This window comes from Triturus cristatus, chromosome 7 (assembly GCF_964204655.1).
Source record: "Triturus cristatus chromosome 7, aTriCri1.1, whole genome shotgun sequence".
In the NCBI taxonomy this organism is placed as follows: domain Eukaryota; kingdom Metazoa; phylum Chordata; class Amphibia; order Caudata; family Salamandridae; genus Triturus; species Triturus cristatus.
In genome coordinates, this window is record NC_140590.1 from 1,169,147,912 (window position 1) to 1,169,162,464 (window position 14,553).

Consider the following 14,553-nt stretch of genomic DNA (forward strand, 5'->3'; position numbering starts at 1 on the left):
CTCTGGCCTGGATGTGCTAAATCGCTAGACATCCTGCTGGTGGAGATGGTTCCACCTTCCTCCAGAGCAGGCATTGTTTCTGACCTCGGAGAGCACAGGCTCTCACCTACAGGGGGGCACAAACTTGTCTGTGGTGGCAGGCTGGGCGATACCAGTCAGCCAGTACACTAGAGGACTAGTCTGTTTTCTTAGGTCACCTCTAAGGTTCCCTCTGTATGCATGTCACAATAAACCTGGTACTGGCATCAGTAGAGATTTATTGAGACTATGTGTTTGATAACAAATACCATTATTTTCAGTGCAGCCATTATGTATCTGGGTAACTCTTAATGACCAGTGCCCAGCACACACCTTTAGCATGACTGCCTGATCACTTGTGATGCCCTAGTAATGGTACAAGGCATCACATGGGCATACTTGCTCATGCAGATATGCCCTCACATGTGTTATAATGCACCCTGTCTTAGACCTCCAAGACCTGCTATAGTGGTAACTTACATATAAAACTGCAGTATACTTAAGCATTGCATACAGGGAGTGTGCATTCTCAAGTTTTTAGAAGGGTTCGCACCCTTTCACGTGTCCTGCAGTGACAGTCTGCATGTATATTTGTGGGAGTCCCTTTGGGTTGCTTAATCCATGCAGCTGGCCATAGGGACCCTCTTTAGTTGCCATGCCGGGGTACCTCAAGTACAATTTACCATGGACTTACAAGGGTGCTGAAGTCCTTGCCAACTGGATTAAATTGAACGCATGTACAGCTTTTTGGGAAAAGAGCACTGGCTCTGAGGCCTGTTTAGCAGGGACCCAGTGCACATCGAATCAAGAATATCTGTACCAAGGGCAAAAGGTGGGGGTGACTAAGTCGAAAAGGGGCACTTTCCTACAACGTGTGAGGTGCCTATATAGGCACCACCCCCTTGTGCTGGGTGTGTGAATTAATTTGCTGACTGAGTGTGTACAACAAATGCTTAACACTACCCTCTGATAAAGCCTTACTGCTCGACCACACTACCACAAATAGAGAGCGAGGTGCTATCTGCTTTACCTCTGCCTACCTTTTGGGTTCCACTGGACTCGGCGCACTATACCTCACTTTGGTATAGTATATACAGAGCCAGCTTCCTTCATGGGTCAGTTACACATTTACGATATCTGCTCTCTGACTCATACCCCAAGCCTTTACTGTCAATTTCCCTAAGGGTATAAGGTGGCTATCCAACTGTAGTGAACTGTATTGATGGAGCTGAACACTAGTTGTAAAAGACGGTAATTAGTTCAGATGCTGCCCAGTAACCAGTGACTTTCCAAGGACTTTAAAACTACTGCACAACAAGCTGCAAGTATGCTTCTCATGGTACCCTATTAAGTAGTCTGATACCACTGTGAAAGTGCTGTCTTAAGTTAAGCCTCTGATTTCTAGATATACCATGTATGTTGGTGGCAACCTGTTTGAGGAAGCAATAAATGCCAGGAGCTCTATATTCAACAGTCTTCAACTGCTTTGTTATAAATTCTTTCCATGATGGGACTGGTCATAGAGTAAATAAATGTTGTAATTTTGTACTCCATGTCATTAGTCTCTCATTCTCCAGAGCATGTGTGCATTATACCTTTTTGTTTCTATGCACTTGATGTAGATGGAATGTCAAAGGCAGGTTAGGAGAGTTGTTGATGGAAGGATGGATGATTGGTTGGGGTGAGGTAGTCGGAATCTGACAAGTGGGCATGGTGCATTAATCTAAACATCAAATAATTTTGTGTGCTGCACAAAATTGTGTGGCCAGTGAAACTAAGGACTTGAAATTGAAGATTCACAAATATGCCTAATAGTGGTTGATGCTCTACCTGTTTTTTTTCTCCACAGCTGCCGCTTCTTCTACTCACTGCCCTGTATTACAGACTGCCAACGCAGCTTCACCCTTGGCACCATCCCCAGTTACCAGCTCTACTCCCTTGTTAGGAGCTAGACTTTTGGCACCTCTCTCCAGCCCTGTTTCCACAATAGCTTCTCAGATGATAACAACTATCGCTAGCCCTTCCTCTAGTCTGCCTGCTAGCCCTGTACCCACATCATTACATCATTCATTGGTTGCCTTCAGTTCTGTTGCAGCGTTGGCAACGCAGTCTCTAACTACTAACCAAACACTTGTGCAGATTCCTTCATGTGGCCTTACTCCAAGTCTAGCATCCAGACCACTAGCTGCAAGCTCTTTGTTGCCCACCACTCTGGTCTCACCCACTAGATCCTCTCCATCGCTGGTCTCACCTCCAGTCTCTGATTCTACTCCCACAGTCGCACCCTCTCTGTCACTTAGGCTAACTGCTGACAATTCTTCGCTTACCCCATCTCTGTGGCCTTTGACATCCACAGCTCCCATTCTTGTCTCTACTCAGTTTTCCAATTCTGTTCCAATACTAGCTCCAGCCATGTCCTCTGATGCATCCCCTAAGCCAACTACTCTTGCTTCTAGTTCTACCCATCCTCAAACAGCTCTTCAACCATCTAGTTTAACGCATCTAACATCTTTTGCGCCCTCTAGCTCACTTCCTATGCTGACTCCTACCTCTGGTAATACCATGGCCTGTGGCTCAGCACCCGTACTATCTCCTGCTCTGGCTTACAGTCCAGCTTCAGTGGTTGCTCCATCCAGTTCTACGTCAACCTACCTGCAAGCTATTACTCCAGCTTCCAACACAGTCACACTGATGGGTCCTGGCCAAATAACCAGTTCTGCTTTTAACCAGACTTCAGGTCCCATTCATTTGCAAACATCTCTCCTTGGTACTCTGCACAACCCTCTTCTTACGTCAGTCCAGGCTGCCAGTTCTCCTGTGCAAGCACATGTGGAAGCCTCTAGCGCAGCTGTCTTACCATCTCCCTCACTAGCCCACAACAATGCCAAAATACTGACTTCTGGCTCTGCCTCCAGTTTTGCTTATGTGCAATGTGCTCCCCCTGTTTCCAGCCCAGCTTCTCTGTTGGCTCCTGTTCTGGCCTCCAGTTCTAATCCAAAAGTGACTAATCTCCCAGCCACAAGCCCAGCACCCATAGTAGCAGCGTTAGTGTCCTCTTGCCATCCTTCATTGCTAGCTCCTGGAGGAGCCTCTAATTCTGCCTCACTGCCAACTCCTATACCCTCCTTCAATCAGTCATTAGTAGCAGTCTGTAGTGCAGGTCCTATTCATGCTTCTCTACCTTTGTGTAGTCGTGCCCCTTTACTGACTTCTGGTTGTGTCTCTAATTCAGTACCAGTTCAAGCTTCTAACAGAGTCTCAAGTCCGAAATCTTTGGTGGCCACCAACGCACCTGCCGTGTTTAGTCCTGGGACTTTTACTGTAGTCTCTAATCCGGTTCCAGCTTGTGTGTCTCTGGCAGGTAGCTGTCCTGCACTGGCAACCTTCTCAGCTTTCTCTGCTCCAACTATGCAGTCTACCCAAACTTTAGTTACTGCCTCCAGCACTGGGCAAACAGTAGTGCCACAGCATGTGACTCCAGTCTCTAACCCATCCCACACATTGAACTCTGATCCTCCTGCCATGACTGTGCCGGTACAACCTAATAGTCCTAGTGTTATTGGTAGATCATTTGTACAGAGCATCCCTATTTCCACTTCTCTAGGAGCCAAACCTGGATTAGCATCAACACAAGTGGCCATTCCAGGTTCAGCACCCGTTAGCTATCCTCTCCCAATGTCTTCATATGGAACCCAACTAGTTGGCTCATCTACCAGTGCATCATCCAGACCTACACAGATGCCAAGCCATGGAACTCTGCAGGGTATAATCCCTGTTCCCAGTATTGGAATACAACCTCCTTGCTCTACTCCCAGCCTATCAACCAGGCTTTCAGTGTCCTCGGCACAGATTTCCTGCCAGAGTATTGTCACAGTACCCAGCAGTGGGATGCATCTGGCTTGCCCTGCATCTACATCAGCATTCACCCCATTGACTTTCTCACCTAGCCCCACAGTTAATTCAGATCCTGGTACCGAGTCTGCATCTGTGCATGCGCATATTGTCATGCCATGTAATCCTTCTCCCACTTTGGAACCAAGACCGCTGGTATCTGCTTCTGTAGCGGTTTCTAGGCCAACAGCAGTGACTCTGTCTAGTCCAGCAACCAACCTAACCACTAGCTCTTTGCCAGTCTCTAGCCTTGGTGTCTCTTTAACACCTAAAGTTCAACCAGTGTGTAACCCCATTACCACTTCAACTGCGAGGCCTCTTACACCAGTGTCTTGTCCTCTTTACACTGTGGCAGTTCGCCCACCTGCTCCTGTCCCAGGACCCCTTATCACCTGTGTTGCACGTCCTACAACACCAGGATCAAACTCGTTACCCACATTGTCAAGCCGACCACCAACTCCTGTTAACTGTTACCTCACCAACTCTGTAGGTCAGCCTTCATCGATTAACAGTTATGTGACTACTTTGGCAAGTCGTCCCATAACTCCAGTTACAAGTTCTCTCAACACATCAGCATGCTTGTCTTTATTTCAAGATTCTGCATCTCCTACTGTCTTGGGAACTCCTCCCCTGACTCCAGTGAACCGTTATCCCTCTACCATGGCAGACCGACCTCTAACACCAATTAACAATTCTCTAACCACATCAACTTGTCGGCCTTTGACTCCAGTTTTGAGCTCTGGTAACATTTTGGGAAACCCTCCGAATCTAGCGAACAGTTATTCCACCACATTGGCAGCAAGACCTCTTAATTCTGTTTCCAGCTCAGCTAATACGCTGGCAGCCCGTCCAACAATTCCAAACAGTCTTGCAAACTTTACAGCCCCACATCTTACCGCAGTTCAAAGCTCTCTTACTGCCTCAGCAGCCCAGCCTCTAACACCAGTTTTAAATCCTGTTACCTCTTTAGTGCATCCACCTTTGACACCAGTTTCCGCTCCTGTCAACTCATTGGTACAGCGGCCCCTAACACCAACTTTAATTTCCTTAACCACTGCAGCAGCTGAGTCTCTGGCTCAGATTTCAAGTCCCACTTCCACATCTGCAGCTCAGGTTTCAATGCCATTGTCAAGTACCGTACTCACATTGACTCCCAGAACTCATGCCAGCATGGTTTTTAAAGAAGAACTGGAGATGCTTACGCTCCGATCTAAAACACCAACTCCTCCACCGACATCTACCTCACTCATCATGCCAAGAATGAGACGGCAGCCACCACCGCCCCCCCGGTCACCCTTCTATTTGGTAAGTATAGACTATTAGTTGAATCAGATTTACTCCTTCTCTCATAATTAGTTTAGCTTGGTATGGGATTACAAGTACTAAGAGTTGGTGTTTCTCTGAACATCTTCTTAAGTCTTTCACAATCATTAGCTATTTATTGGGAGGTGGTTGGATATTTTGGGGATACAAATATCCTAGTTATCCAAGCATGGATCTGTCTTGGGTTGCATCCTTTATTACCAATTTGCAGCTAGACCTTTAGAAGCTGGTGAAAGCAATGTTTAGCGATGTCTCAGTTTAAAAAAATACATTTTAATTCAAACACCTGCTGGAGTACACTTCTTCTAAACACTATATCAAAGAGGAAATCAACTCCTCTATATTCATGTAATGGGTATTCTCTTCCAGGGGATACTCATCAAAAGTCATAAGCACTGAATAATCCCTGCCCACGTGCGGGACCCTGGAGCATATATAAAAATACATATATGTGTATGTTTAGACAAACAAGTACAGAGTACTTCCAAAACATACATATATAAATGTATACATACATAAATATGCAGCCTAATGTTTTCATATAGGCTAATATGCCAAAATTACATGGGTTTTTGGTTATAAACGCTGCAACAGAGAACATACGCTGTAATAGTGTTCCAACACAGCCCTTTATTTTCAGAAAAAAACGGCAAGTAATAGCAGGCAATTAGCTCATAGGCTGCATAGAATAGAAAACATCACAGTATCAAAAACTGGCACCCTGCCTTTAAGGATTCCAAGAACCTTGACACCGTGCCTTTAAGACCTCCAGGAGCCCCCTGCTCCCATCATGCCCCACAGGTGACAGGTCAGTTCTTTTTTCCGGCTCCTTCTGTGAGGATCTTGGAGCATGAGCTCGTCAGTTTTTGGCTATTTCTAGTCAGAAATTGGTTTATTTCAACTTTCTTCGACATTTTCTACTGCTGGTATTCATTTTTATCTTTTTCTGACAATTTACCAAATATTTTTTCTCAGAAATTCTAGCATTATCTAATAAATGCCCTTCCTGTGGGAAGTAAATGCCTAAATCTGACCCTCACTCAGCAATTTTCAAAGAGAACTCTGCGTGATAGAGATAAGATCAAACTTCACGCCTCAATGGATAGAGGAAAAGGACATACTAAAAGAGGCCTTGAGAGCAATCCTACCTCCAAGAAGCCCTCCTCAAAAGAAACAGAAGAAACGGTGTCGATCTGCTTCCCCAGCTTCCAAAAGAAAGCAGATTCCAGATTTCTCGCCGTCGGCAAGACAAGACACTCTACGTCGAGGGACAGATCGCTGTCGAAATGGCGAGAACCTCGACGACAAGTAAGTCTGCGTCGAGGCATATTTCGGGCTCGAAGTATGTTGAACATGAAAGATCAAAGTCGACGTCGAAGCATCTGTCAACGTCAAGACACCGATTCGCGTCGAGATCTCCGCCTCCTTCACGAAGGTCGGCGTCGAGAGGATCGACAACGAGGAAACACTCATGGACCCATAGACTGTTGACGTCGAGGGCACAATCACAGTCAAGAAAGTTGACATCGAAGATACCGCAAGCCTATAGGCGGTCGATGTCGAACTCCTTCTCGTTTGGCGTCTAAAAAACCGATGTCGGGGGCATCACTGCATACACGCAAATCCTCAAGTGTGTCTCCGCAGCAGCTGTCGACGTCAATGGTGGCCCAGTCCAGGTTGACGTCGAGGCAGCGGTCGAGGGAGAACGATCTCGCCATACCTTCAGGAGACATACAAAAGCCAAGGTTGACGTCAAGAACCATACGTTTGACGTCAAGGGAAGGTTCATCTTCGCCTGGCATTAACATTATTCAGGTTACGCCAGAGGGATCTCCGGTTCCCAGAGAAAAGACTCTTCCTATTATGTCTATGTCTACAAGATGGCTTGAAAGTATACGACGCTGGAAGGTCCCACCCAGAGCTCCGGGCTACGAATTCTCCAGAACTGTCTCTCCATCCAGAGTCTCTGTGGGACCTCCTCCTACTGCATCCTCGAGACACTCAACATAGGTCTCCGAGAAGATCAAGATCCCCATCAGAACGACGCTCACGTTCCAAGAGGGCGCTCAAGATCCCGCCATTCACTTACCCCTAAAAGGAGACGGAGGTCACCTTCATCTACCACGTCTATGAGATCATCCATTAGGGATTACTCACCTACTTTATCTACGACACCGCCATCCAGGGTTTCTCCGATTGATTATATCAGAACTTTCAATGAGGTTCTCCGCAGGGGTGCCAGCAAGCTAAATATTGGTATGTCTGCATCACCAGTTTCAACTTACGTCATATTTAAGACCCTTCACCATAGGTCTTCGGCAAGACCTCTACTCCCTTGGTTCCCAGGTCTGTTAGAGCCAGCAATGCAGACCTTCCGGACTCCGGCCATGGTGGATTCAGCTCCCACGCGTATTTCTAAAAAATATAAGGCCCCAGATCAAGATCCATTCTTTCTTCGTGCGGACCCACCTCCAGACAATGTCATTGTGGCGGCAGCCAGAAAGGCATACTAGGCTACATCCTCCTCCAGTGTCCCTCTGGAGAAGGACAGTAAGAATATGGACTCTTCAGGCAGAAGAATGTGTAACACGTCTGCCTCAGTGATGAAGGTGGCTAGCGCGTCCGCCCTGCTTGGTCGGTATGATAGATCACTCTGGGACTCCTTGGCAAGGTTCACAGACAAGCTACCGAAAGAGGATCAACAGGATTTCCAAGAAATCCTACAGGAAGATAGCTTGGTGGCAAACCAAGTTATCAGTATAGCTGCAGACACTTCAGATTTGGCTGTTCACGGTTATTCGGACGGGATGTGCTCGAGGTGTTCAGCCTAGCTTCGTCTTACGGGGCTGAAACCGGATGCACAGAGAGAGATCGTAATCCTTCCCTTCAATGGTTCTTCCCTATTCGGTTTGCATGCGGACGACGAAATGACCAAGATGAAAAGAGAATTGGACACTTTAAATGCCGTTGGCTTGAAAAAGCATAAATAATTTCATTGAAGGTTCCATCCCTATGACAGACGTTCTTTCAAGCAGATGGTTCAAACACCTCACTAGACCACGCAGAATCAAAATCAATCCAGGTCTTGCTACCACCAGAGAAGGCCTGGACGAGGAAGAGGACCTCCAAGACAACAGACGACTGCACCTAAACAACCAACAAAGCAATGAGGGGTGGCTTCCTCCATGCCCGTTGACCACTCCGGTGAGGGGAAGTGTTATGTTACATCTGGAGGAGTGGAAGAAACTAACAAAGTACAAATGGGTGTTGAATATTGTGCAGAATGGCTATTTACTCAGGTTTGAATCCCAACCTGCATCAATTCCTCCATGAGAAAAATTTCTCCAAGACCACCACTTGTTGCAATCGGAGGTGAACAGTCTTCTACAAAAAGATGCCATAGAAACGGTCCCTGATCCTCAAAGAAAGCAAGGGATCTATTCTCGTTATTTTTGTGGTGCAGAAAAGAGGTCCTACCAGAAAATACAGACCAATACTCAACTTGAAACTGTTAAACAAATTAATCCGCAAAGAAATGTTTTAGATGTAGGCGCTGCACCAAATCTTCCCTCAACTGCATAAAGGGGACTGGATGTGTTCTATAGATCTACAGGACGCATATTTCCATGTTCCAGTTTCCAAGAATCATCGCAAATTTCTACGATTTCAAGTGTCAATCCAGCACTTCCAATTAAAGGTTCTCCCGTTCGGGCTCAAATCAGCCCCCCTAACTTTTTCAAAATGCATGACAGTGGTGGCAGCTTTCCTTCGCAAGCAAAGGATATTTATATATCCTTACCTGGACAGGCTCCTGAAGAGCTTGTCACCTGCTCTGCTTCAGTCATCTCTCATACTGTCTTCCGCTGCTCAACAGGTTAGGACTTCATGTCAACCACAAAAAAATCGATCTTCAACCTGACACAGAGAATTCAATACCCGGGTGCCTCCCTGGATACTGCAAAGGCAATGTCCTTCGGAGGAGAGGTTATTCTCAGTCCACGAGAAATGTCACAATCTTCTCCACACGCAACGTCCCACAGTCAGACAGGTGTCATCGCTGCTGGGATCAATGGCATCATGCATCTTCATCGTACCAAACGCCAGGTTAAACATGCGTCCTCTGTAACAATCTCTGGAGGACCAGTGGATGCAGATATCGGGGCGCTGGGATGACCATGTGATTCTCCCCCAATCGCCAATGGATTCCATCTGATGGTGGATGAAGAGATCCAATCTAATAAAAGGAGTTCCTTTTCACCTTGATCCTCCCACCCAGACGATAGTCACAGATGCGTCACTCCAAAGATGGGGTGCTCACATGGGTCCTCTCCAAGTTCAGGGTCTCTGGTCTGAGACAGAACAAGGTTATCCTATCAACCTCTTAGAGCTTAGAGCTGTACATCTAGCTCTCAAATCTCTGTACCCCTTGTTCCAGTCTCGTGCCCTTCTGGTTCAAACGGACGATACCACGACTATGCATTATTTGAACAAGCAGGGGGGTGCCTGATCGAGACCTCTCTCTCTAGAGTCTCAGACCATCTGGAAATGGCTTCTCGCAAGAGATTTAACCACTGTGGTGATTCATCTCCCAGGAACTTTCAATGTCCAGGCGGATACCATAAGCAGAGACTTCGTCGATGCGCACGACTGGGTTCTCAATGACGAAGTAACTCAAAGCATTTTTCACAATTTGCAGACGTGGTAAACGCAAAATGCCCCGTCTTCGCATCCAGGTTTCACCAACTGGGCTCTCAAGGGAATGCCTTTTTGATAAAATGGTCTCAGAAATTACTGTATGCCTTTCCATCAATTCCGTTGATTCCCACAGTGATCAACAAGTTCTACAGGTCCAACACCAGAATAATTCTGATAGCCCCAGAATGGCCTCGTCAATGGTGGTACCCGGACCTTCTTGAGCTATCGGAAGTTCCTCACAAGAGGTTGCCATGCCGTCCAGACTTGCTATCCAAGAGCGGAGGGAAGGTGTTTCACTCCAGTCTCTCATCCCTACGATTGACGGCATGGCTCCTGAAGTCCTCTAATACTGACACCTTGATTTGACTTTGAAATGTAGCAACATTCTAAAAGAAGCCCAGAGACCTTACACCAGACAATCATACGCTTTCAAGTGGAAGTGTTTTTACCTATGGTGCATAAACAATGGACATGATCCCGTGCGGGGTCAAGAACAGGTGATTTTACCGTATTTGCTGCATTTGGCCAAATCTGGTCTTCAATTTTCCTGTATTAAAGTCCATCTTGCAGCATATAGAAAGTCCCCAACTCAGGTTTCCTTTTTCAAGATTCCTGTGGTCAAAGATTTTATTGAAGGGATTAAGAAAGTTTTGGCCACCAATCAGGTCTCCTTCTCCACCTTGGGAGCTCAATATTGTTTTAACTAAACTGATGGGAGCTCCCTTTGAACCTATTCACAAAGCTTCTTTACAACATTTGACATGGAAGGCCGCTTTTCTAGTGGCTATCACCTCTGCTCGCAGAGTGAGTGTGAGAGCTCCAGGCGTTGTGTTGTAAAGAACCCTACCTTGTCTTTCATGCAGACAGAGTGGTTTTAAGAACACATCTGAGTTTCTTACCGAAGGTGGTCTCGGATTTTCATATTAATCAGACTATCACACCCCCCACATTCTTTCCGAATCCTTCAAATCCCCCAGAAAGGTCCCTCATTCTTTGGACCTCAAGAGGGTTCTGAAGTTCTATTTAGACAAAACAAAGACCCTGAGAAAGTCAGATCGTCTGTATATAAATTATGGTTCCATGAACACAGGTTCTGCAGCTTCCAAAAGGTCTATCTCTAGGTGGATAGTGTCTTGTATATCGTTGTCCTATCAACTAGCTATCAGAGCCCTCCCGGGTAAACCAAAGTCCCATTCTACCAGGGGGAAAGCATCGACCACAGCTCTTCTTAGGAATGTACCTATTGCAGAAATGTGTAACGCTGCTACATGGCGATCAGTGCACACTTTCTCTCGCCATTTCTTTTTTAGACTCTGAGACACAGGCGGATGCCCAGTTTGGGTAAGCCTCGTTAAGAAATTTGTTTGGTCATCCTTGAAATGTTTAAATGTGCTGTATTTATACTGTTGCTCGTCCGCGTGAAAGTAAGTATGTGCTTGCTATTCTATTCAGAGCTTATGAGTCTTGATGAGTATCCCCTGGAAGAGAAGGATAAGTTACTTACCTGTAATCCTAGTTATCTTCCAGGGGTATGCTCATCAAAGTCATAAGCAACCCTCCAATCTCCCCGGAGGAGTATTGACAGAATCGTATGGTTTCTGCATTTTCTGCCATGATTCCTTTGTTTGTACACCGTAAAAAAACAACTGACTTAACTGTCACCTGTGGTGCATGATGGGAGCAGGGGGCTCCTGGAGGTCTTAAAGGCACGGTGTTCAGGTTCTTGGAATCCTTCAAGGCAGGGTGCCAGTTTTTTGATACTGTGATGTTTTCTATGCAGCCTATGAACTAAGTGCCTGCTATTACTTGTTGTTTTTTTCTGAAAATAAAGGGTTGTGTTTGAAAACAATTAGTGTATGTTCTCTGTTGCAGCGTTTATATGAGATTATTTTCTCTTACCAAAAAACCCATGTAATTTTGGCATATTAGCCTGTTTGAAGTACATTAGCCTGCATATTTATGTATGTATACTTTTTTATATTTGTATGTTTTGGAAGTACTCTGTACTTGTTTGTCTAAAAATACACATATTTATGTATTTTTATATATGCTCCGGGGTCCCGCACGTGGGCGGGGATTATTCAGTGCTTATGACTTTGATGAGTATACCCCTGGAAGAGAACTAGGATTACAGGTAAGTAACTTATCCTTTTCTGCTTTCAATCCACTTGGGTATTACACCGCTAAAGTAGGCTCTTGGGAAAAATTCTTATCTTTGTCATCTTGAAGATCTTTCCACTACTGAAGCTACTTGTGCCTCATTTTTACCTGTCGCCTCCCCTGTGGCAATTTTCTTCCTACCATTCTTTATCAATACGCATCGACACTCTTGATGCTTTCACTTCAAAAACAGGTGTTTTTGATAACTTCTAAATGCAGATTCCTCACTTTAAGATTTCCCAGATCCAGTCTGACGCCAGAGGAATCTTCTGAGCAGTACCTCTGCACACCAGTAGGTGGTGGTTAAGCTTTGTTCCCATTGTGCTAGGACATCATGTCCCCTGCAAAATCCTCAGGGTTCAAGCCTTGTGGGGACTACCACAGGCAGATGACTTTGTCAGATCCCCACTTTGTTGGTCTCTGGTGTTTGGGTCGGAACATTACACACAGTCGAATCGAGAGCAGGTGATAAAACTCCTGGCGGTGCGGCAAAAGAAGGCCCTCTGGTGCTCGTTCCTGTGAAAGATGCTGGGGCCATTCCAGGAACTGAGACAACGGCAGATTGTCTCTCCACTCCAAGACCTCCTCATCGAAGTTGGGTAAGTCCATAAAGTACAAGAATCGTTAAATCTGTCTTTGGCATCTCCTTCTCGACAGTGTGCTACAAGACTCGTCTCCTGTACTCCATCTGCAGAGGCAGCGTTGGGGACTGCTCTGCGTTACCCCAAGGTTCCCAGTGCCGGAGCAACGTCCGCCCCACTCGGAAGGATTTTATGATGCCATCTGTGTACCACCGATGACCTCTGGGTCACCTTTAGCCCCCACGGAGCAGAGAGGTAACACTACTGAGTTAGTCGGCGGTCGTGTTCTTGATGCCAGCCGGGCCCTTTGGCTTCGCCCACCCCAAATCAGGACTAATGCTGCCATAGATGCTTTCTTCCACCCAGGCTCTGTCCCTCCCAGCGCCATCGCAGATGCAAAGCCGATTATCAGCCGCGATGCCGCTCAACATAGATGCCGGCACTGTCCAGGCCTCAACACTTTTCACCCCTTGATAGGCCCTTATAATCCTGAAGGCGTGAGGAGAGGAAGAGGTGAATGGTCCCCTGGGGAACCATGATGAAGACGACACCTGATATGAGAAGCTGGGTGACACCAGTATCCTAGACATACCACCCCAGACTGTCATGATATTCCCTCTGGGCTAGATTACGGAGGAACTGCAATAGCAAGGTGATGGATAGATTGCTTTGCTTAATCTCAGCCACTGGTAATCTTTCAAGCCGCATACCAATCCATCTTTTTTCTCCCTTCATGTCACCTCAGTTTGGACCCAGCCATGTGCAGATCAGTCTTGACCCTGCTCCAATGGGAACAGCCAAGCCCGAACTGCGGGCCAGGTCCTCTCAGAACTCAATCGACCTAGGACAAGTTTGTCCCTGATTAGGGCTCATCAGGTAGGCATAGCGTGGTTCCAGTGTCACAGATAGCACAGAACCCACGTCTGGGCACTCTGGTCGCACTTAGGAAATCAACAAGCGGATGGATGAAATGCTTGAGTCAATCGTAGCCTCTGGCAGTCACTCGGGCCGAATCCTAATCCATAATATTCGTATCTTTTGTTGGCTGCAGATGCATGTTCTGCACACTTCTTCCATCTGGTGTTGGGCCCAGACTTTACAACTTTTTCTTCTCAATGAAGTCTTTGTTGCCAGTGTGACGTTGAGGTGTCTCAACATCGCACTGAGTGAATGCACATGCTTAGCGACAACATTGGCAGGTTGAGTTTTTTTCCGCATCGGGTACAGACAGATGGCACTGGAGCTCCGTGCAACTTAAGTGCCCTTACGACTTATGCAGAACAGAATCGAACCAGTTTAACAATACTTTGCACAGATCGTCAACTTCTTATCTTGTGACCTTCCTCCTAACATCCACTGAGGCTACAGCCTCAAGCGACCTCATTCCTATGCGTTGTTGAGAATGCTTGGCTACAGATAATGGAAGGTAAAAAAGTCCCCACAGTGCTTGCCAAAGTATGCATACTCTGATCAGCACAACATCTGCAACCTTTGCATGTCGCCAGAACATAACTAACAGGATTGCATAGCCTGCAACCTGTTATATGAGAAAGCTCTTTGCTCTCTTCACGACCGACGTCTATCTCACACCATGGAAATGGAGGGAGAATTCTCAGCTGAGGAAAAACATAACGTCGCAGGTGGCGAAGAAGAAGAGGACAATGCCAAAGGTGGCATAATCTTGTGCAGTCCGCTCTGATGACTCCGATCACCGCAAGGAGGGACGAGATGAACCCTTGCCATCACCGCTAGAATTCCTAGACGAGCCACCGACTGCGAGAACTGGGCCAAGGGTGAAAACTACTTAAAGGGCTGTGAGTGCCCAGGGTTTCCATACCCATGCATACACAGCTTTTGGGTTCTGGTCGACACTGAGAGTGCCTAT

General features: G+C 46.5%; 1 protein-coding gene across 1 annotated transcript in view; it reads left to right on the forward strand.

The window, feature by feature from the left end:
- The window catches only part of SRCAP (Snf2 related CREBBP activator protein), a 1,742,136-nt gene that overhangs the window by 1,169,871 nt on the left and 557,712 nt on the right, over positions 1 to 14,553 (forward strand). The window contains exon 25 of the mRNA XM_085618450.1: positions 1,868 to 5,214. Within this exon, the coding sequence (XP_085474576.1) occupies positions 1,868 to 5,214 (3,347 nt within the window). The remainder of the gene's footprint in view (positions 1 to 1,867; positions 5,215 to 14,553) is intronic.